Here is a 23,070-nt window from a genome sequence, read left to right on the forward strand (position 1 = left end):
TTAAGGTATGTGCTAACTAAAAATAAAGACAAAATGATAGTTTATTAAATGTTAATGACATTTGCAGATTGTTTTGGTGGAGTTTAATAAACTCAGCCGTCTGCTTCTTGCTATCTAAAATATAACAGGACACCGGAGTAAATTCTCGAGCATCTCACACTTCTGATAATCAGCTGTCTGGTTGACGTTTATTCAGCTGTGTAAAAACTATAACTTTAATCTCAGCCAAACCGATTTACTCAGGAACAAATAAAATACTTAAAAAAAGCCAAACAATAACATTTTAAGTTATCTAAGTGACTTATATATCATGTTTAACCTGAGTAGCGAAAGATGGCGGTAGGTTTGAAAACGATTTGCCGGGAGTCCGGTGTTCTCACGGCTCTAGTGAGCCTTGAACCCCGGCTAGCTATCGAGCTGGTGAGACATCTGTTACCCATGTCGGAGCTCAAAACGTCGGAGCGCTTTTGAAAATATGTGGTCTGATAAACTGAGCAGATATTTGAAGTTTACACAGCTGACATATTTTTAACATATTTTAACATATTTTCGCGTGAAAATATGTTAAACGCTTATTTTGTGACCCAGAAAGAATAATAAGAGTAATATTAACACTAACTAGCTGCCGCCATTGTTGACAACTGAGCAGGGCCGCGCTTCGAATTCTGGGACACAGCTTCTTCTTCTTCGGGGTTTAACGGCAGCTGGCATCCCTGTACATGCAGTGCTGCCATCTTCTGTTTCAGTCCGTTATTACACTCTTAAATCCTACTACTTATTCCTGCGTCTTTTGAGATCTTACAAAGCTTCAAACGACGCGTCGACTATTAAATTAGTCGTTGACCATTTTAGTAGTCGATGTAATTGTGACTAGTTGACTAATCGTTGCAGCCCTAGTCATCAATCAGGCTAACAAGTCACACCTTTACTCAATTTGATGTCTGCTCCTTTCATGCAACCTCCCACTGACTGAGCAATTTTGCATATTCAAGGTTCAAGGTTCTTTATTTGTCACATGCATAGTTATACAAGTATAACACACAGTGAAATGTAGCCTGACACGCTCCTCGACATGTGCAAAAATTGGGGGGGGGGCGGTGTAGAGGAAGAACATATACATATATATATATATATATATATATATATATATATATATATATATATATATATATATATATATATATATATATATATACAGACATATAGTATATACACTGGGTGAATGTGCAGTAGTAGCAGCAAGCAGGTGAATTCTGTACATTAATATGAATAGACATCTGACTATTTTACAGGATAGACAATATAAACATATTTAAAATTAAAGGAATTGAAATGTACATTGTACCTTGGTTTAGTGTCTGGAAGAGTCCTGTCTCAGTCAATTATAGATGATGTGAGAGGGCGGGTGTGTGTGTTTAGGGCACGGATGGCTTGGGGATAGAAGCTCCTCTTGAGTCTCTCTGTCCTTGCCCGGAAGATGCGGAACCTTCTACCAGATTGCAGAAGTTGGAACAGTTTGTTGCCAGGATGGGACGGGTCCTTCAGTATCTGCGCTGCTCTAGTCCGGCATCTCCTGGTGTAGGTGTCCTGAAGCGGGGGGAGAGCAATCCTGCAGCAGCGTTCTGCTGTACGGATCACTCTCTGGAGAGCTTTTTGGTCCTTCACACAGCTGTTCCCAAACCACGATGTCATGTTCTGTGTGAGGATGCTCTCCACAGCGCCTGTATAGAAAATCCTGAGGATCTTTGGAGAGACCCTGAACTTCCTCAGTTGTCGTAGGTGATACAGGCGCTGCCTAGCCTTTTTGGTCTGGACCTGAATGTGGGCAGCCCATGTCAGGTCTGAGGAGATGTGGACACCAAGATACTTGAAGGACTGCACCCTCTCCACTGGAGCTCCATTGATGATGATGGGCTTGTAGTCTCTGTGCTGACCCCTTCTGAAGTCCACCACCAGCTCCTTGGTCTTGCTGACGTTCAGCTGGAGGTGGTTGTCCTGGCACCACGATGCCAGATTCTTCACGTCATCCATGTAGGCCGCCTCATCGTTGTTGGAGATGGCACCCAACACCACTGTGTCGTCAGCAAACTTCACAATGATGTTGGAGCCATGGGTGGCCACACAGTCTGAAGTGTAGAGGGAGTAGAGCAGTGGCGAGAGGACACATCCCTGAGGTGCTCCTGTGTTGATGGTGATGCTGTTGGAGAAGCACCTGCCCACCCTCACCACCTGAGTTCTGCCAGTGAGGAAGTCCAACACCCACTCACACAGACGGCTGTTAAGTCCCAGATCCCTCAGCTTTGTGAACAGTCTGCAGGGCACTATTGTGTTTGTAGTGTTTCCCTCATTTAAGGGAGGAAACACTAGGAATATGCAAAAGCATTTGCTCACAAAACACACAATAACCTTAAATGAATGTCGTGTTTTTAATTCCACTCCAGACTTGTGAATCTCAACCCAGCAGCAGCAGTAACGTTTGCACGTCCTCTCCTGTTAATGCGGCAGGTAAATAATCAACTAACAGTGCATATTATATTAGCGCGACTGGAATCGATAAGGGAATAGCTTGCAAAAATGGCAAACAATTCGAAGGAATTGAAACAGGAAGGAATTGAAACAGTGGGAACCAGTTCTCAACAAGAACCGGTTTTCGATACCCATCCTATCCACCACCATCATTACGTTTGCTGATGACACCATCGTGGTGGGCCTGATCTCTGACAACAACGAGACGGCCTACCTGAAGGAGATTAGGAATCTTGAGAACTGGTGCCAGAGGAACAACCTCCTTCTAAACGTCGGTAAGACAAAGGAGTTGATAGTGGACTTCAGCACTAAGCAGGAGAGGAACTACCAGACCCCCGTCATCAACGAGTGCCCAGTGGAGAGAGTGGACAGCTTCAAATACCTCGGAGTTCACATCACGCAGGACCTGTCATGGTCCTGTCACATCAACACCGTGGTGAAAAAGGCCCGTCAGCGTCTCTACCACCTCAGACGCTTGAGAGACTTCCGACTGCCCTCCAAGGTGCTCAGGAACCATAGGGCACCATAGAGAGCATCCTGACGGGAAACATCTCAACCTGGCTCGGGAACAGCACCATGAGCTCTACAGACGAGCTCTACAGAGGGTTGTGCGATCAGCTGAGCGCACCATCCGCTCCGAGCTCCCTGACCTGCACTCAATCTACAGCAGGCGGTGCTGGACCAAGGCCAGGAAGATCGTGAAGGACCTCAGCCATCCCAACAACGGACTGTTCTCTCTGTTGAGGTCAGGAAAGCGATTCCGCTCCCTGAAGACCAACACAGAGAGACTGAGGAGGAGCTTCTTTGTGCCAAAGCTACTTCCTTTAGCTCTTTGAATTGGAGAAGGTTTCCCTCCATTATTGCCTTTGGCTGCTAGATCTGTTGCTGGAATGTCACATAGATTTCCAAAGACGAGATCTGTAGCAATTTTAACTTGACGCTCAAGGAAGGAAACAATGTCAATAAATGCAGCTCTACTGTTCACCATTTGTCTTTTAACTTATATGGCAGTCTTCTAATCATAGCAAGCATATTGGAAGGTGTATTTAACTCAGAGAGATCATTAATCTCTTCCATTGCATTGCAGCATCCACATAGGAACAAACAATATGCCTGAAAAGCTTTTCCATCTGCCGATCTAATCAGTGGCCATGAGTGAACTTTGTTCAAATAAGCAGATGCAATCACATGTCCATTCCCGAAGTGCTCATACAGCAGAGTCTTTGCCTTTACATATCCAGCACTCTCAGACATATGTTGATAGCTTTTAACAAGTTCATTGGGCTGCCCCTTGGTGTACTGTGCAAGATAATGCAGGCAGTCGCCAGCATCGCCAGCATAAAAGCCTGAAAATGTAAAGGATCGCCATCAAAGATTTGAATCTCCCCTTTGGGCAGTGAAGAAAGACTTTGCTGATGGACCAACATACAAGTTAATTCACTTTGTTTTTCCATAATGGACAACAGATTTTCATTGGCTACTGGATGAGCAGCTTGAGGCTTAGGCAAATATGGAATTGGTCCAAAAGCGTCAGAAGGCCTCATAAGAGGGGGTGCAGGCCTTTCCCTTTTCATAGCGAGGCTGCCATATTGCGCCATCGGCCCTTCTGGCCGATGATATGGCAGCCTCGCTTCTGTCAGTCTGCCCCCGGGCAGCTGTGGCTACAACTGTAGCTTGCCTCCACCAGTGTGTGTGAATGGGTGGATGACTGGATGTGTAAAGCGCTTTGGGGTCCCTGGGCGAGACTAGTAAAAGCGCTATACAAATAAAATATGATTCCATTCCATTAGATTTCCGTGAAGCGACGCTCCGCACAGTGGATCCAGTTCTCAGCACGTTCACCTTTGCAACAGTTGCTTCAAGCTGAAGTTGTTCTTTCTCCTCAATTGCTCCTCCTGTTCTTCAAGAGTGTTTTTCTTTCAGCATATGTTGACGCGCGAGCAAGGCGGCCATTTCAGCTTCTGCCCTGAGACGTGCCGATGAAGTAGATGATACTCTTGAGCTTGACCTACTGCCTTGATTTGACACACTGTCGGATGGCAACACGTCATCATTAACATCATTCTGGGGATTAAGAGATGATTGAGGTTCTTTTCCAGTGTGCTCTCGCACCTCCATTTCTCCTCCCAGGGAAGTTTCCTGTGACTGTGCTTTGTCAGATGATGGCCTCCCTGAACGTTTATCAGTTTCAGATAGCCATATCTTAACATCCTCCATAAACCCTTATTGTATTTAGCAATGCTTGAGAACGATGTATTTTGTTTATCTTTCACATCAAATGAGATTAGAGAAAGCAGAGATTCGTGCAATGCACTGGCATCCTTAAACAGGTGTGTTAACTCAAACTGTGATTTGACTTGTGAATAATTTTTTATCATCTTTCATTAGCTCTTTAAGAGACATAATAACACTTTTCATTTTGTTTACATGCCTTTTCCGATCTGTTTGGATGGTTTCAATTTTGTTTGCAAGAGCTTTCACAGTGAGAGAAATTAATCTTTTATCCTTTTCAGTTTTTCCAACAACAGATGCAGCCTGTGATCCACTCAATTTAAGCATTCAACATAAGCAGCATGCCAAAATCCAAAACAAAGGCAACAGCAATTCCTTCAAACTCAGTTGAACTAACTTTTAGCTTGTTGTGTTTCTGTATATATTACTAAGTTTAATCATCAATAAAATCATCACATTCTCTGTAAGATCATGGTCAACTAATGAACATTTTGAATGCTTTAAAAACAAGTTCAACTGAGTTGTATGAAGTACTGACATCACTAATGTCACATGACTTTTCTGACATGTGGCCAACAGTAATGATTTAACCCTCTGGGGTCCAGAGGATTAAACTAAAGCTTAAAACTCCAGAGGACCCCAGGAAGCAGAGTTGCAGTCTTACACGCCTCTCTGTAGCTTCTCTCCTCCTGTAAACCCCCAAATCCCATCTCCATAGAGACTGTGTCAGCTTCCAAAAAGACAAAAAACAAACTAAAAACCAGCAACAAACAACTTAAACATAAACAATTACAAAGAAAGAACAATACAGTATCCACATCTGAACCAAAGAGTAAAACAGTGAAATGTGGATTATTAAATATTAGGTCTCTCTCCTCCAAGTCTCTGTTAGTACATGACTTAATAATTGATCAACAAATTGATTTACTCTGCCTTACAGAAACCTGGTTGCAGCAGGATGATTATGTTAGTTTAAATGAATCTACACCCCCGAGTCATTCTAACTACCAGAAATCTCGAAGCACAGGCCGAGGGGGCGGTGTGGCAGCAATTTTTCACACCAGCCTATTAATTAATGAAAGACCAAGACAGACTTTTAATTCATTTGAAAGCCTGATGCATAACATTGTCCACCCCAGCTGTAAAACTCAGAAACCAGTCTTACTTGTTATCATCTATCGTCCACCTGGGCCTTACACAGAGTTTCTCTCTGATTTCTCAGACTTTTTATCTGACTTAGCATCTTCATGCATGTTAAAATCAGAGAACTAACAATGACAGCCTCAACATGGCATTTAATCTGTTATTAGACTCAATTGGCTTCTCTCAAAATGTAAAAGAACCCACCCACCACTTTAATCACACTCTAGATCTTGTTTTAACATATGGCATAGAAACTGAACATTTAACAGTGTTTCCTGAAAACCCTCTCCTGTCTGATCATTTCCTGATAACATTTACATTTACAATAATTGATTACACAGCAGTGGGGAGTAGACTTTATCACAGTAGATGTCTTTCTGTGCGCTGTAACTAAGTTTAAGAATATAATCCACCCACTGTTATCATCTTTAATGCCCTGTACCTGTCATGATTAGGCTGTGTGCAGACAGGATGAGGATCCAAATGCAAGCTCAGGGAGGCAGGAATGAACTCAAAACACAGCTTTATTGCTGACGGAAGTTAAGGCGATACAAAATAATATGAAACTCAACTGGGAAGTCATAAAGGGACTGACTCACGAGGAAACACAAAGAGGGGCACACAGTCATGAGTGAGAACGCGACACTGAAATGAGGGAGATGCAGACATAAATACACAGAGGGTTAACGAGGGAAGTGGGAGCACACGGGGAACACAGGTGACACTGATAATTATAACAAGACACGGCAGGAGTAAACAACACTGACTGGAGACTGTCAAAATAAAACAGGAAGTGCACAGAGGCGCAGGCAGGAGGAGAGAGAGAACAGACACAACGGGCTGGGGAAAACATTGAATGAAACACAAGGAGGGGAAATGAGGGCTCACAGATACACAGAGGGGCACACAGGGGGTAATCAAATAAGGAACATTTTAACAGGACAACCTGGGAACCAGGGTATAAATGAAGAAAAATACAAGACGCGTGAAAACTGAGAATGCTGGGGCAACATGGCCCACGACCCTGAGAGTACCAATACAGAGCAGAGTAGCTATCTGAACGCTACCCCAACAGAGGTCGATTTTCTTGTTAATAATTTCACCTCCTCACTACGTAGACTCTGGATACTGTAGCTCCAGTGAAAACTAAGGCCTCAAATCAGAAGTACCTGACTCCGTGGTATAATTCTCAAACACGTACCCTAAAGCAGATGACTCGTAAGCTGGAGCGGAAATAGCTTGTCACAAATTTAGAAGATCATCATTTAGCCTGGAGAAATAATTTGCTGATTTATAAGAAAGCCCTCCACAAAGCCAGAACATCGTACTATTCATCACTGATTGAAGAAAATAAGAACAACCCCAGGTTTCTCTTCAGCTCTGTAGCCAGGCTGACAAAAACTCAGAGCTCTATTGAGACGACCATCCCTTTAACGTTAACTAGTAATGACTTCATGAACTTCTTCACAAATAAAATTTTAATCATTAGAGAACAAATTACCAATAATCATCTCACAGATGTAACATTATCTACAGCTACTTTCAGTACCATTGATATTCATTTAGACTCTTTTTCTCCAATTGATCTTTCTGAGTTAACTTCAATAATTACTTCCTCCAAACCATCAACGTGTCCTGTTTTTTTATTTTTTTTTATTTAGAAGCTAACGACTGTTCTCTCCCTGAAGATGTGACATATGCTGATGTCAGAATCAGACAGATGGCCAGCACGAGAGGTAGGCTGTAGGAGTAGGTATGTTCATGCTATGGGATAGATGTTTCAATAGTCAAAATATTGACGCTTCTTTACTGGAACAAAAGACAGGTCATAATACCAATATTCATTAAATTTGAGTATGAACATTAGGGTATAAACACTTGTTAGTCTTGTTAAATATCTGAGAATTGACTTTTAGTGTTTTTCACTCTGTGTTAAAGTGACAATTTTAAATTTATTCTCGTGTCTGTGTGTGTATTTATGTATTTTCCAGACAAATATTCTGCTGATCCACATGCTGTCTACTCTGATGTGAAGACACAGACTTCAGGTACGAAGAACTAGTTTTTCAGCGTCACTCTGAGACAGGATATTTCTAATTTTAGAGATGTTGCACAAATGGAAGAAAGCAGTCTTACATGTTTGTTTAATATGTGCGTTGAAGGACATGTCCTGGCAACACATTCTCACTCCCAAAGCATAACATTTTACTCTAGGTGACAAGTCGTTGGTATATTATACTTCTGGCCACCCATCACGTCCCTATCTTACGAGATCAGAAAGATGAGGAAACATGGGAACCGCTTGGGATGAATCTACACATGTACATTTGCTCTACTTAAATCGCTTTGGAAAACACTAGCTAACGTAATTAAAGTGCTGGTTTAGGAAAGGGATAAGGTTATGGTTAGGGCTGAAATACATGGCTGGAACATGTATTACCGCAGAAGCGTCATTCTACTGGATTTCATCCATAATCCAGCATGCAGCATAAGAATGCAGACGGTCACCTTTAGCGTTCCCCAGGAACGCCTCGAGACCTGGCAAATCGTCACTATATTACTATATTACACAATTGAGTGAGAACAGGTTGATCCTGGTCAGAAATGACTCCAAAATTCCTAACAGTGTTACTGGAGGCCAAGGTAATGCCATCCAAAGTAAGAATCTGGCTAGATATCATATTTATAAGATTTTCAGGGCCGAGTACAATAACCTCAGTTTGATCTGAATTAAGAAGCAGAAAGTTAGCGGCCATCCAGGTCTTTATGTCTTTATGCCACATCCTAGGGGACAACAGTAAAAAATACAAATGTTGTGTCCAGTAAGAGTGACAGCTGGGTTCAAGTGACGGTGGGATTACATCAGGGATCAGCTGTTTGCCCCTACGGGAGTCCCTGTGAACTTTTGGATCTTTGCAGTTGTGATCTATAATGAGATTAGGGAGCAGGTGGAGATATGCTCTGTGGAGAACAGGAATGAGTAGAATCAAGACAGAATAGAATCAAGACATTCATATATATATATATATATATATATATATATATATTAGGGGTGCAACGATATTCGTATCGATATTGAACCGTTCGATACAGTGCTTTCGGTTCGGTACGCATATGTATCGAACAATACAACATTTGTAATTTATTTTATCAATTTTCCTTCTGACGATGCTGTCTGTGTTGAGCGCTCAGTGAATCTGCGTTCAACTACTCCGCCTAGGCTGCACTGTCGAGCGCAGATCCACTGAGCGCTCAACACAGACAGCATAGTCAGAAGGAAGAGCGCAGGGCAAGCTAGCGAGACAGAAGTTAAGCTCTACTTGCAACATTCAGATCTGGCGTTTGGAATTATTTTGGTTTTCATGTGACGTATGACCCTGAAGGTAAGCGAGTCATGGACTAAAGTAAAACAGTATGTTGGATGTGCCACGCAATGCTCAATTACATTGGTGTGAACTAGTGTGTTAGCGCAGTTAGCTCGTTAACGTGTTTGCCATCTAGCCCCATGCACGGAGCGATCGGCGGTAGCTCGTTAACGGAGATTTGCCGTGTTGTGGCGTTAAGGTCATTTCAACGAGATTAACCTGAAAGCACTAGTGGGAACACAACGAATATGACTGCACATTTACGCCGACATCATCCTAGTGCAAAGACAAGTGGAAGCAGACAAAAAAAAGCAAGCATGCTACTAACTTTAGCCGAGTCATTTAGACAGCTGTTAGCACATGATTCTCCTTATGCTGCTGAGCATATAGCCCAGAAGAAGCGGATAGTATAGCTTTTATTTTGGAAAGAGCCATTTCTCTATAATAAACTCTCTTTTCCAAAGATGAGTGATTCCTCAATCAGATACAGGGCTTGCAATATCGCTAGCCCGACGTCCCGGAGCTAGCGATTTTTTTCAGTCGGGCTACCAAAATCTATCTCTTCCCTGCCCGTCGGGCTATTGTAGGAAAAATATATGTCAATGCTTTTGCATTCTTTCAGAAATGTAGCTGGGTAATTATGTCATTGGCATCGGTGAGCCACTGTCAATATGTGACATATTGAAGTCGCGTTTGAATTTGCGCTTGTTTTTTTGCTTTCACTTTGCAATCGTGCGAACTGTGTATAGAGAGCGACAGCACTGATCTGTGAGTGATGATAATTTGTGCACCAATTCCTCTGACATCGTCTTATTAATCGTTAGCTTACTACGCAAACATGACAAGTGAAATCTCCCGCAGCAAGCTTAAGCATGTGAGAGGTTGATCGCGCAGAGAATCGCTGAGCTTATGTGAGTGCGTGTGTAAAAGCAGCAGGATATATATTTCAGTTCTGCTGAGCCAAATAAGACAGGTCAGGGTGAAGAAGTGACAGCCAAAGAAAAGCTTACCGCAAAACCGAAAAGTTATGACAAATCAGACTATAAGGCAAAAAGAAAGTGCAGCTTTATGGTTTCATGGACAAAATAATTTCTGTGGCTGCGATATGATGAGCTAAATAACCAGGGCTGCACATAAGTGGTCCGCAGGTGCGCATTCGCTGTCAAAATAAAAAACACGCACAAGGGTTAGGGTTAAATTTAAAAACTGTACTTTTGAGTTAAAATATATATTTATAATTTTAATAAATGACAAATTAAAAATGCATGAACATTTTTTTGTATCGAAAAAATATCGAACCGTGACACCAAAGTATCGAACCGAACCGAACCGTGAATTTTGTGTATCGTTGCACCCCTAATATATATATATATATATATATATATATATATATATATATATATATATATATATATATATATATATATATATATATATATGTATGTATGTATGTATGTATATATGTATGTATGTATGTGTTGCCTCCCTAAGATGATGACCAGAGGGGCAACTGGTTTCCTGTTCAACAACGTGTGGCGCTGTGATAAAGAATAGGCAAGGCAAGGCAAATTTATTTGTATAGCACAATTCAACAACAAGGTGATTCAAAGTGCTTTACAGAGACATTAGAAACAAAAACAAATAAAAAGCATGATTTAAAATTGATTAAAACAAGCAAACAAACAAACTAACTAAATACACACATTTCACACCTGTTCGCGCGATCTGAACCCTTATCGTAAGGGGAGCTACCAGTCCTTCTGTGGACGAGCTACTTTCTATTTTAAATTCCCTGAATTTAAAATACTCTCTAGACCCAGTCTAGACCCAGTTGGGGAGCTACCCAGAGCTCTAATCCCACACCTGTTCGCGCGATCTGAACCCTTATCGTAAGGGGAGCTACCAGTCCTTCTGTGGACAAGCTACTTTCTATTTTAAATTCCCTGAATTTAAAATACTCTCTAGACCCAGTCTAGACCCAGCTGGGGAGCTACCCAGAGCTCTAAACCCACTTAACAAACAAACAAACAAACAAAACAGTATATAAAATCAAAACAGATAAAATCAGAACAGTAGATAAAATCAGTAGTTAATGTAAGTTTTGAAATTTAAGCTTAACTAATTAACAAACAAACAAAACAGTATATAAAATCAAAACAGATAAAATCAGAAATAGATAAGATCAGTAGTTAGTGTAAGTTTTGAAATTTAAGCTTAAAAGTGTGGATTTGGTGCTTTATTCAAATGCAGCTGAGAACAGGTGAGTCTTCAACCTGGATTTAAATAAAGTCAAAGTCAAAGTCAAAGTCAACTTTATTGTCAATTCTGCCACATGTACAGGACATACAGAGAATAGAAACTTCGTTACTCTCAATCCCTAGATAAAATAGAAAATGAACATTTAAATATAAGAGTGATTAAAAATGCAAGTAAAATATTTTAAAGTAAAAAAATTAAATAATATAATACAATTTTACATATAACAAGAAAGCTATACAATATACAATATAAGGGTAAATGACATTGAGTGCAAACCAGGCAGAGTAGTGCAAATAGGCAAATAGTGCAAATGGAGATTTGGTAATGTACGGTATGAGATAGTGTAACACAAAGTCTTATGAGGTAATGGCAGTCCAATGCTCCATAAAGTGACTGGTAACTGGTGCAGGCCAGTGAGTGAGTCAGAGAGTGTGTGTGTGTGAGTGTGTGTGACAGAGTTCAGTGAGACCGTGGAGGAGAGAGGGGAGAGGGGGCAGAATCGGGAGGGAGTTAAGCTTCCTGACAGCCTGATGGATGAAGCTGTCCTTCAGCCTGCTGGTCCTGGCCTGGAGACTCCGCAGTCTCCTCCCCGACGGCAGCAGCTTGAAGAAGCTTTGCATTGGGTGCGTGGGATCAGCCGCTATGCAAAGGGCTTTTTTAGTGAGACGGGTGCTGTAAATGTCCTGGAGGGAGGGGAGAGAGACACCAATGATCCTCTCTGCAGCTCTCACTATGCGTTGGAGGGTTCCATGACAGGACGCATTGCAGGCTCCAAACCACACAGTGATGCAGCTCGACAGGATGCTCTCGATGGTGCCTCTGTAGAAAGTGTACATGATGGGGGCTGGTGCTCCTGCTCTTCTTAGTTTGCGGAGAAAGAAGAGACGCTGCTGTGATTTCTTGGCCAGTGCTGTGGTGTTGTACGTCCAGGAGAGATCCTCTGTGATGTGCACACCCAAGAACTTGGTGCTGCTCACTCTCTCCACAGATGCTCCGTCAATGGTCAGAGGAGCATGTTGGGTGTGCATTCTCCTGAAGTCCACAACAATCTCCTTTGTCTTCTCCACATTCAGAGAGAGATTGTTGTCAGCACACCACGTGGCCAGGCGTCTCACCTCACTTCTGTAGTCGGTCTCATCCCTGTTGCTAATGAGACCCACCACCGTTGTGTCGTCCGCAAACTTGATGAAGAGGTTGGAGCTGTATGATGGAGTACAGTCATGGGTCAGCAGAGTGAAGAGGAGGGGGCTCAGCACACATCCCTGCGGGGCCCCCGTGTTTAAAATGATGGTGCTGGATGTGTTACTGCCAACCCGTACTGTTTGAGGTCTTCCGGTGAGGAAATCCAACAGCCAGTTGCACAGTGAGGTGTTGAGCCCCAGCTGGACCAGTTTTTGAGTGAGCTGTTGGGGGATTATAGTGTTGAATGCTGAACTGAAATCTATGAACAGCATTCGAACATATGAGTCTTTTTTGTCCAGGTGTGTGAGTGCTGAGTGGAGTGCAGTGGAGATGGCATCATCGGTTGAGCGGTTGGGCCGATACGCAAACTGGAAGGGATCCAGGGAGGGGGGCAGGACAGTCTTGATGTGTTCCAGGTATAAGGAGCATAAAAGCTGAATGCAGCTTCTCCGTGTCTGGTTCTGACTCTGGGAACTGATAAAAGACCGGATCCAGATGACCTGAGGGATCTGGAAGGTTCATACTGGGTCAGGAGGTCACTGATGTATTTTGGTCCTAAACCATTCAGAGCTTTATAGACCAGCATCAGAACTTTAAAGTCTATCCTCTGACGGACAGGCAGCCAGTGTAAAGACCTCAGAGCTGGACTCATGTGGTCCACTTTTTTGGTCTTAGTGAGGACTCGAGCAGCAGAGTTCTGAATGAGCTGTAGTTGTCTGACTGATTTTTTAGGTAGACCTGTAAAGATGCTGTTACAGTAATCAAGCCTACTAAAGATGAATGCATGGACTAGTTTTTCCAGGTCCTGTTGAGACATCAGATCTTTGATCCTTGATATATTCTTGAGGTGATAGTAAGCTGATTTTGTTATTGTCTTAATGTGTTTTTCTAAGTTTAGGTCTGCATCCATCACTACACCCAAATTTCTCGCCTGGTTTGTGGTTTTTAGATGTATAGATTGAAGTTCTCTGGTGACCTGTAATCGTTTTTCTTTGGCGCCAAAGACTATTACCTCAGTTTTGTTTTTGTTTAGCTGGAGAAAATTTTGGCACAACCAGTCATTAATTTCCTCAATGCATTTACCAAGAGCCTGTACAGGGCCTCGGTCTCCTGGTGACATTGTGATATATATTTGTGTGTCATCTGCATAGCTGTGGTAGTTTATTTTGTTGTTCTTTATAATCTGTACCAGTGGGAGCATGTAAATGTTAAACAGAGGGGGTCCCAAGATGGAACCTTGGGGAACTCCACATGTGATACTTGTCTGCTCGGATGTGAAGTTACCTATTGATACAAAGTATTTCCTGTTTTCTAAGTATAGAAAAATAGAATAGAATAGAATAGAATAGAAAAAGGGACACACGTTGAGCTGATGTCAGTTTCACAACAGGAAGATTTATTCTTCACAACAGCTTAGAACAGCTTCAGGTATCACCATACTAACTGCAAAGAAATGGCCTTATGTTTCAGTCCAGTTTACCATACATGGCCACCGTTCCCTGAGCTAGAGACTGTATAAATCTCTCAATACAACTTTGACAAAACATAAACAAAATATTGCTTAAATCCATTGATAATATCAGATCCACAATGTATCACAATAAACACATTTGTTTTACAAAGATAAACAAAACACAATAGTGTACTCTGTACTTCATTTTTAACTACATTTACAAACATCATAAAATTAACTCATTTTAATTCTTGTTCAGCACTAAATTATTTATGTGAAATGTATTTCCACTGTACTGACAATGTAACTTCTGTTTTTTTAAATATAGCTATTTTACTCTTTACAAGAAAATAATGTCTTTGACATAAAACAAACATATTCACTGTTCTTATACAACCTACAACTATATAGAGTGCAATGCTCCTTTAACAGCGTTCACTACTACTGTGCAGTCAGCATTGATCAAACAGTTTCCTTATAACACTTTATAAATGTCTTTGTATTAAACCACAAACTTGTTCTTGTAACCACAAGATCAACCAGAAGAATAAAACATAGTATGAAGCCCATTTATCAGAGTGCATAATACATTAAGAGTTCAGTCCAGAAATCTCTCACAGGTCAGATTAGCTTCCCCACACACACTCCGTATTCCACATTAGCCAAGTCCGCTAGCATTAGCATCATTTAGCCTGCAGCCTTAACCCACAATTCAGACACAACTCAGAATGAATCCATTTCTTTAGCGAGTTGCGCCCATTACCCACATAAACAACATCATCCGTTTGTAAGGTCTGCAGTATACATTCATTTAAATACATTTACTAACCTGTGATAAAGAATAGAAAAAGGGACACACGTTGAGCTGATGTCAGTTTCACAACAGGAAGATTTATTCTTCCTCTGTGCCCCAAAACGCTACTCGATACAACTGCGCGTAATGCGCCCTCTAGCGGCTGGACGTAGGATAGCATTTTAAATGACAGGTACAAAAATACAATCACAACAACAACTGGGCTGTTTTCCCCAGAGTAATTCTGATACTAGATTTTACTAGAAAGCTATTTTCAACTCTCTACATATGTATATATGTATGTATATATGTATATATATGTATGTATATATTAGGGGTGCAACGATATTCGTAGCGATATTGAACCGTTCGATACAGTGCTTTCGGTTCGGTACGCATATGTATCGAACAATACAACATTTGTAATTTATTTTATCAACTTTCCTTCTGACGATGCTGTCTGTGTGGAGCGCTCAGTGAATCTGCGTTCGACTACTCCGCCTAGGCTGCACTGTCGAGCGCAGATCCACTGAGCGCTCCACACAGACAGCATAGTCAGAAGGAAGAGCACAGGGCAAGCTAGCGTGACAGAAGTTAAGCTCTCCTTGCAACATGGCAAACTGAACCTCCCCCACCCTCATTCAGATCTGGCGTTTGGAATTATTTTGGTTTTCATGTGACGTATGACCCTGAAGGTAAGCGCTCATGGACTAAAGTAAAACAGTATGTTGGATGTGCCACGCAATGCTCAATTACATGGGTGGGAGCTAGCGTGTTAGTGCAGTTAGCTCGTTAACGTGTTGGCTGTCTAGCCCCATGCACGGAGCTTTGCCGTGTTGTGGCGTTAAGGTCATTTTAACGAGGTTAACCTGAAAGCACTAGTGGGAACACAACGAATATGACTGCACATTTACGCCGACATCATCCTAGTGCAAAGACAAAAACAACAAGCATGCATGCTACAAACTTTACCCGAGTCATTTAGACAGCCGTTAGCACAGGATTCTCCTTATGGGGACCTGATATGTTTAATATGCTGCTGAGAATATAGCCCAGAAGAAGCGGATAGTATAGCTTTTATTTTGGAAAGAGACATTTCTCTGTAATAAACTCTCTTTTCCAAAGATGAGTGATTCCTCAATCAGATACAGGGCTCGCAAAATCGCTAGCCCGACGTCCTGGGGCTAGAGATTTTTCCAGTCGGGCTACCAAAATCTGTCTCTGCCCTGCCCGTCGGCCTATCGTAGGAAGGAAAAATATATGTCAATGCTTTTGCATTCTTTCGGAAATGTAGCTGGGTAATTATGTCATTGGCATCGGTGAGCCACTGTCAATATGTGACATATTGAAATCGCGTTTGAATTTGCGCTTGTTTTTTGCTTTCACTTTGCAATCGCGTGAACTGTGTATAGAGAGCGACAGTACTGATTGGTGAGTGATGATAATTTGTGCACCAATTCCTCTGACATCGTCTTATTAATCGTTAGCTTACTACGCAAACATGACAAGTGAAATCTCCCGCAGCAAGCTTAAGCATGTGAGAGGTTGATCGCGCAGAGAATCGCTGAGCTTATGTGAGTGCGTGTGTAAAAGCAGCAGGATATATATTTCAGTTCTGCTGAGCCAAATAAGACAGGTCAGGGTGAAGAAGTGACAGCCAAAGAAAAGCTTACCGCAAAACCGAAAAGTTATGACAAATCAGACTATAAGGCAAAAAGAAAGTGCAGCTTTATGGTTTCATGGACAAAATAATTTCTGTGGCTGCGATATGATGAGCTAAATAACCAGGGGTGCACATAAGTGGTCCGCAGGTGCGCATTCGCTGTCAAAATAAAAAAACACGCACAAGGGTTAGGGTTAAATTTAAAAACTGTACTTTTGAGTTAAAATATATATTTATAATTTTAATAAATGACAAATTAAAAAGGCATGAACATTTTATTTTGTATCGAAAAAATATCGAACCATGACACCAAAGTATCGAACCGAACTGAACCGTGAATTTTGTGTATCATTGCACCCCTAGTATATATGTATATATATATGTGTATGAATGAGAGGGGGAGGATGCTGGGACAGGACAAGAAGGTGGTAAGTCATCCACTGTGGTGACCCCTAAATATAGCTGACAATTAAGATCTTTTTATGTGATTTTATCTGATGGAAGTGTGATTAAGGGTTATCTCTTTCTTCAGGTCCTAATGATGTCACTTATGGTCAGGTGGTCTTCAAAAAACAGAGAAAGGCTGGCAGGAACAAAGGTAACTTTAAACCGCAATTAAACATTTAACACATGAATATTCATGTTTTACACTACACCTTACACATTTCTACAGCGTGTCCTGTCTGCACTGGGGCCTCCTTTCGGTGGGATATGCCCGGAAAACCTCCCCCAGGAGGCGCCCAGGAGGCATCCTTGTCAGATGCACGAACCACCTCAACTGGCTCCTTTCGATGTGAAAGAGCAGCGGCTCTACTCTGAGCCCCTTCCAAATGGCTGAACTTCTCACCCTATCTCTAAGGGAGAGGCCAGCCACCCTTTGGAGGAAGCTCATTTCTGCCGCTTGTATCCGCATCTCGTTCTTCCGGTCACTACCCACAGCTCGTGACCATAGGTGAGGATAGGGATGTAGATCGACCGGTAAATCGAGAGCTTCACTTTTACACTCACCTCTCCCTTCACCATGACAGACCGGTGCAGTGTCCACATCACTGCAGCCGCAGCACCAATCCGTCTGTCGATCTCCGGCTCCCTTCTCCCATCACTCGTGAACAAGATCCCGAGATACTTAAACTCCTCCACTTGGGGCAGGAACTTGTCCCCGACCCAGAGTGGGCACTCCACCCTTTTTCCGGACCATGGCCTCAGATTTGGAGGTGCTGATCTTCATTCCTGCCGCTTCACACTCGGCTGCGAACTGTTGCAGTGCGAGCTGAAGGCCCTCACTTGATGAAGCCAACAGAACCACATCATCTGCAAAAAGCAGCGATGAGATTCTGAGGCCACCCAAGTGAAAGCCTTCCGCCACTTGGCTGCGCCTAGAAATCCTGTCCATAAAAGTTATGAACAGAATCAGCAACAAAGGGCATCCCTGGCAAAGCCCATCACCCACCGGGAACGAGTCCGACTTATTGCCGGCTATGCGAACCATGCTCTTGCAACGGTTGTATAGGGATCAAATGGCCCATAGTAATGGGCCAGACACACCATAGTCCCACAGAACCTCCCACAGGACACCCCGAGGGACACAGTCGAATGCCTTCTCCAAGTCCACAAAACACATGTAGACTGGTTGGGCAAACTTCCATTCACCCTCAAGTATCCTTGAGAGGATAAAGAGCTGGTCCAGTGTTCCGCAACCAGGATGAAAAACACATTGTTCCTCTTGTATCTGAGGCTCGACTAACAGACGGGCTCTTCTTTCCAGCACCCTGGCATAGACTTTCCCAGGGAGGCTGAGGAGTGTGACCCCCTGTAGTTTGAACCCTTCTTAGAAAGGGGGACCACCACCCCGGTCTGCCAGTCCAGGGGTACTGCCCCTGATCTCCACGCGATGTTGCAGAGACCTGTCAGCCAGGACAGCCCTACAATATTCAGAGCCTTCAGGAACTCGGGGTGGACCTCATCCACAACAGGGCTCTGCCACCAAGGAGTTGACTGCCTCAGTGACCTCACCCTCGGAAATTCGGCCACTGCTCGAGCCGCATTCCGCCTGTCGGTACCTATCAGCTGCCTCTGAAGTCCCACAGGCTAACCAAGCCTGATAGGACTCCTTCTTCAGCCTGATGGCTCCCTTCACCTCTGGTGTCCACCATTTGGTTCAGGGGTTACCACCACGACAGGCAACAACCACCTTGTGGCCGCAGCTCCCTGCAGCAGCTTCGGCAATGGAGCTGCTGAACAATGGTCTATTTGGACTCAATGTCCCCAGTCTTCCTCGGAATGCTATTGAAGCTCTGCCGAAGGTGTGCGTTGAAGATCTTGCGGACTGGGGCCTCTGCTAGGCTTTCCCAGGGCACCCTCACTATACGTTTAGGCGTGCCAGGTTTGTCTAGCATCCTCCCCCGCCACCTGATCCAACTCACCACCAGGTGGTGATTAGGTGACAGCTCAGCCCCTCTCTCCACCTGAGTGTCCAGAACATATGGCCGCAGGTCTGGTGATACAATTACAAAATCAATCATCGACCTGCGGCCTAGAGCGTCCTGGTGCCACGTGCACTTATGGACACTCTTATGTTTGAACATGGTGTTTGTTATGGCCAAACTGCGATTTGCACAGAAGTCCAATAACAGAACACCACTCAGGTTTAGATCAGGGAGGCCGTTCCTCCCAATCACACCCCTCCAGATCTCACTGTCATTACACATGCGACCGTTGAAGTCCCCCAGTGGGACAACAGATTCTCCAGGCAGAGCACCTTCCAGCACCCCACCCAGGGACTCTAAAAAGGCTGGGAACTCTGAACTGCCACTTGGCGCATAAGCGCGGATGACAGTCAGGACCCACTCCTGTGTTGAGGTGAGTCCGACTATATCTAGCCGGTACCTCTCAACCTAATGCACTAACTCAGGCTCCTTCCCCACCAGAGAGGTGACATTCCATGTCCCAATTGCCAGTCTTGGTAGTCAGGGATTTGTCCGCCAGGGCCTCTGCTCCTGGCCACCGCCGGGCACACAATGCAACTGACCCCTACGGCGCCTCCTGTGGGTGGTGGGCCTGCAGGAGGATGGGTCAATGTGAACTGTTCGATCGGTGTTGTTCTCATAAGGGTCTTGTGAATCGATCTTTGTCTGGTCCCTCACCCAGGACCAATTTGCCATGGGAGACCCTACAAGGGGGCAAAAGCCCCCAGACAACATAGCCCCTGGGATCCCTGGGACACACAAACCACTCCACCATGATAAGATAGTGATTCGCGGAGTGATTGGACTGTTTTATTTTGCAGTTCCAGGTCATTCTTTTAGTTTTAAATGCTGTTATTTTTCACTTTTTCTTATCCACACCCATATTTTTATATTTAATATAAAATATATAAAATATAGGGCTAAATTGGGTGACTCTGAATCCCCCTTAAAATAAATTAAAATCATGGTTTTGTATTTAATATAAAATCAGGTTTTCTTTTCTCAGTTGAGTTTTCTGATGATGAGTGCCATCTTAAAATTTCCTCAAATGTCAATGTTGTTCGCAAATGTTGACAGCTATTAGCGAATAGTTATCAGCTATTTCAAAAAAAAAAAAAAAGACACTTTTTATCCATAACAGCAAATGGACAGTACAACAGAAAATGCAAATCTTATTTATGGTCTCCTCACAACAATGATAAGAAATATAAACTGGGCCAATATGGCATGTTTGTTAATACAGAGACACACATGTTAATGTGATCTCTGGTCTCCCACTCAGAGACACAGGTCTCTGAGTGTACAGCATTCAGACAGCTACCCGAGGACACTCTTCGTGTGAGAGAAAATCTGCTTACACAGACATGTAGAGCCAAATACTTTCAATAAGGCCTGTGCAATGTTTTGAAGACAGTTAAACTTGTCAGGTAGTGATGTCCAGCAGGTGAAAATGCAAGCTCCATTAACACGCACAGCTATGGATTCCAGCTGCGTTTGTAGTTCTGCAAACTTTGACCCCCACAGAGTCGAGCTTTTCAGTTCAATCAGCTGCATTTTGATGTCTTCTGTGTCCAGCCAGTCAATGTGAGACAAATCCAGCTGCTCATCAAAGCTTTCTGGTTTGATCAGAAAAAGAAAACATTAGTCCATACACCTGAAAGTCCTGAAAATGCATTGTCAATTCTGTCTCGAGTCTACAAATGTGTCCGTGTATTTCCACGGTGCTGATGCTGCGCTGAGTGGAAAGCTCCTGGATCTTTTGAAGTGTCGGAATGTGGAAATTTCAACTTCGCTTGGATAACCTGCCCGCTAGCAACGCCCCTCTCAGACTATTTTTAGCCAATTACAAGCTGAATCTGGTAGTTGGGGTTGTTAGCTAAGATACTGTCATTAAGAAGCGGCACAACTAACGTGTCTATGCGAGCTGATTTGTGATGTGCACCGCTGGCCCGGTGCACATCGCAAACAAACAAACAAACAAGAGAGAAAAGCCGATCAGCTGATCATTGATCAGTTTCATGATTAAAGTAGCAACAGGAGAGGGAGGGGGAGAGAATGAGAGAAGAAGAGGCAGCTGTGCAGCATAACGACAGAGTAAAACTCCAGCTTTGTGTCTTTTTCCATTGTAGCTGATGTCCAAGACAAACTGTGTTCCTTTTCAGCTCAGTACAAAACGCGTAATATTTCTCTATGAATAAAATAAAGTTCAACATCAGTAACATCATAGCACCCACCCAGCTGTATAGAAACTCTGTCATGCTAGTTAGTACGCAGTACGAGTTATTGTAACTGTAAAAAGTCAGCACACCGACTTACTTGGTTTATATCTGACCCAGATAGACTGCAGGTCATAAGTTCTTACCTGAAGTTCAGTTCACCTGATACTCGGACCGGCAGCCACCTCGGGTCTGTCCTCCTTCTGCTTCCCCTTTCCCTCATCCACCTGCTGGCCTCTGTGTAAGCTCCGCCATAGCCACCACCAAACAACTGAGTTATTTTTACACATCGGCCAATCCACTACCTTTCATTGTTTATACCGTTACAAAAAAAAAACAACAACAAACCCCCCCAAAAAACATCAGACCATAAAAATGAAAAATCACCTGATGTCTAGTCCAGCTTTGGTCGTGCCATCAGTTAACCCTGGCTACAGCTCGCACGCGTGCCCAGGGTTGCTGACCCCTGGTGTAGTTAGTCGTTTGTTTAATAGTGTTCATACTTGTCTCTGTACACACTCTTTTGGCCTCTTCTCTCTCCCTTTCACCCCCAGTCAGTCACGGCAGATGGCCCCGCCCATCCCTGAGCCTGGTTCTACTGGAGGTTTATTCCTGTTAAAAGGGAGTTTTTCCTTCCCACTGTCTACTATCATGAAATTCTTGGGGTTTCCTCTCAAATATTGTAGACTCTTTAACTTACAAAATAAAGGACTTTGAGATGACTGCTGTAGTGAACTGATGAATAAAACTGAACTCAATTGTGTCACAGTACCTCTGGCAATCATAAGACCTCACAGATATTAATTATCTTCGTATATTATTTAACAAAAGGATGGTCTTAACTATTAATAAGAAATTTGCTCCTTTTGGATGCTGAAAATATAAATGTAAGCAGGTACATTGACACATTCAAAATAAATGTGAAATATTATGGCATGATAACCGTAATGTGTGTGTATTGCAGAACAACCAGCTGATCCAGATGTTGTGTATTCATCAGTGAGAGCAGGTATCATCATGTACAACCCTGCTTAAATGCAACCACATGCTAAATTGTATATTTCAGACCCAATCTGAAACAATGACTTGTTTTTATTCACACAGGAAACTGAGGCCACACACAGCCTGATGGACGACCACCTTATGCTGCTTTCTTTTACTGTTACGGTTAATCCCACGTTTTGTAGATGCACTATTAAATAAAATTATATTTATCAAAAACACTTCTTCTAAGTTTACATTATTGTGGTACTATTAAACTAATTTTTTCTGTAACCTTTTCATGTAGTTGCCACCCTTTGTTTCACTTAAAAGGACAAAACCACCAATATTCTGGAGATATCTGAATTTCTGTAGTGGGACCACACCTCATTCACGCCCCTGCGGCTGCTGTCTATATAAGCCCCTTTCACCAAGACCTGCTGTTCTCATTTCATTCACCTTTCGTTAGTTCATGGGGATCTGCCGGCCTGGGAGGCCCCTTCGAGGCCTACTCCAAACCGCAGCACCGGTACACATTCCCTCATCCATCATTGCTCATCCTCATAACTAAGGATGTGGTCCCAGCTAGTAACGTTTCAATATTGTACTGGGTTTTGAGTTTTGGGGTTTTGTTTAGTTTTGATTATCTTTGAATTGTGGTTTTATATTCTCCATTGTCTGGATGCATACTCAGTCATCCAGGTAAGTAAATCCCAGAGGATTGATTCTGTTCATCTGGATGTAGCGTTTTCAGTGGGAGAAACGTTTCGTAATCATGCAAGTGACTTCTTC

General features: G+C 43.0%; 1 protein-coding gene across 1 annotated transcript in view; it reads left to right on the forward strand.

The window, feature by feature from the left end:
* LOC120715431 overlaps positions 1–22,520 on the forward strand; it is a 133,913-nt gene extending 111,393 nt beyond the window's left edge. The window contains exons 6-10 of the mRNA XM_040002439.1: positions 7,563–7,637; positions 7,893–7,949; positions 17,149–17,214; positions 22,262–22,306; positions 22,402–22,520. Of these exons, the coding sequence (XP_039858373.1) occupies positions 7,563–7,637; positions 7,893–7,949; positions 17,149–17,214; positions 22,262–22,306; positions 22,402–22,409 (251 nt within the window). The 3' untranslated portion in view covers positions 22,410–22,520. The remainder of the gene's footprint in view (positions 1–7,562; positions 7,638–7,892; positions 7,950–17,148; positions 17,215–22,261; positions 22,307–22,401) is intronic.
* Positions 22,521–23,070: the final 550 nt, after the last annotated feature.

The sequence above is a fragment of the Simochromis diagramma genome, unplaced genomic scaffold, assembly GCF_900408965.1.
Source record: "Simochromis diagramma unplaced genomic scaffold, fSimDia1.1 OVJJ01000519.1, whole genome shotgun sequence".
Lineage (NCBI taxonomy): Eukaryota > Metazoa > Chordata > Actinopteri > Cichliformes > Cichlidae > Simochromis > Simochromis diagramma.